Source organism: Stegastes partitus, unplaced genomic scaffold, assembly GCF_000690725.1.
Source record: "Stegastes partitus isolate 25-593 unplaced genomic scaffold, Stegastes_partitus-1.0.2 Scaffold510, whole genome shotgun sequence".
Lineage (NCBI taxonomy): Eukaryota > Metazoa > Chordata > Actinopteri > Pomacentridae > Stegastes > Stegastes partitus.
Window position 1 is genome coordinate 87,227 of NW_007578241.1, and position 1,193 is coordinate 88,419.

General features: G+C 36.5%; 1 protein-coding gene across 2 annotated transcripts in view; it reads right to left on the reverse strand.

Annotated features, from left to right (window-relative positions):
- Positions 1 to 353: 353 nt before the first annotated feature.
- LOC103361529 (uncharacterized) overlaps positions 354 to 1,193 on the reverse strand; it is a 4,505-nt gene continuing 3,665 nt past the window's right edge. The window contains exons 4-5 of one of the 2 annotated variants that reach the window (XM_008287632.1): positions 748 to 846; positions 354 to 554 (exon numbers count right to left, since the gene is read on the reverse strand). In XM_008287632.1, coding sequence (XP_008285854.1) covers positions 547 to 554; positions 748 to 846 — 107 coding nt within the window. In that variant the 3' untranslated portion in view covers positions 354 to 546. Of the gene's footprint in view, positions 570 to 747; positions 847 to 1,193 lie in introns of both variants that reach the window. The other variant, XM_008287631.1, reaches the window with a different exon arrangement.

Sequence of the window (1,193 nt, forward strand, 5' to 3'; positions counted from 1 at the left end):
GGATGTGGGTACTTTTCTCACCTCAACGCCAGACGGATAATTTTAAAAAATGATCGTATCAAAATGTCCTCAAAATACCACAAATCTTTGTCTAAAATGAATCAAAGTTTTCCAAAATACTTTAACATGACTATAAAATGACCCAGTGCATCCAAATGTGTCCAATTAAACATTTAAATGACTCAAACTTTCCCAAAAGGCTCAAAGAACGAGTCTAAAATGACTTAATGTGTCCAAAATAATACAGATATTTCACAAAATGAGTCCAAAATGAATTAATTCATGTTAAACTTCACGAATCGCTGATTAAAGATCAATAAATAAAAGTACAGAAGAACGACATCAGACGATGATTTCTGTGGAGGAAGTTTTTATTAAAATACAAAAACCAGATTCAGATCAGTTCACGGTGACGAGGAACAACTTTTTAATTATTAATAATAAACTGACGACAGGAGGAGAGAATCTGGAGACGTTTCACCAGACAAGTCCACCAGGAGGACACCGGATCAGGATCTGTTGGTTCAGCTCCGTGTCGCTGCTGCTTCATGATTCCTCGTTGCTCAGATCTGAGACAGAAAAAGGACAAAAATTAAATGTTGACTTTTACATGTTGTCAGTGATCAGGAGGCCAGGACCGGATATTAATAATAAATACAGTCAACATAAAGAAGTTTCCATCATCCAAAGTTCTCGGTGTGTCCTCACATAAACTGATTATTGATCTTTAGTGATGGAGTAACTCACGGCTGTGGCTCTTCTTCATCCTCCAGCTGTAGAGAAGCAGCAGAAAAATGAGGAAGAGCACGACCACCATGAGGCAGCCGACCCGAGACAGGATGAAAGCTGCAGGAAGGACACGTGTGAAGATATAAATACATGTAACAACACCTGAAGGAAGGAAGTGATGGAGCAGACACGAAGATGTGTGAAGTAGAAACGTCCAGCAGTCATATAAGAACACAGTCTCATGTTCTGGACTTACGGATATTATTTAGAAATATCCTCACTTCTGATTGGACTCATTTGGGACGGGTCCAGTTCTGGATTCTCTTCAGCAGTTTATATTTTTTAAATAACTAAAGACAAACAACTGACAACAAATATTATGACAATAATCATTCTTATTGTCATAATATTTACTTTATTTAATTATTATTTAATTATTTAATTTATTTACGCTTCTGCTAATA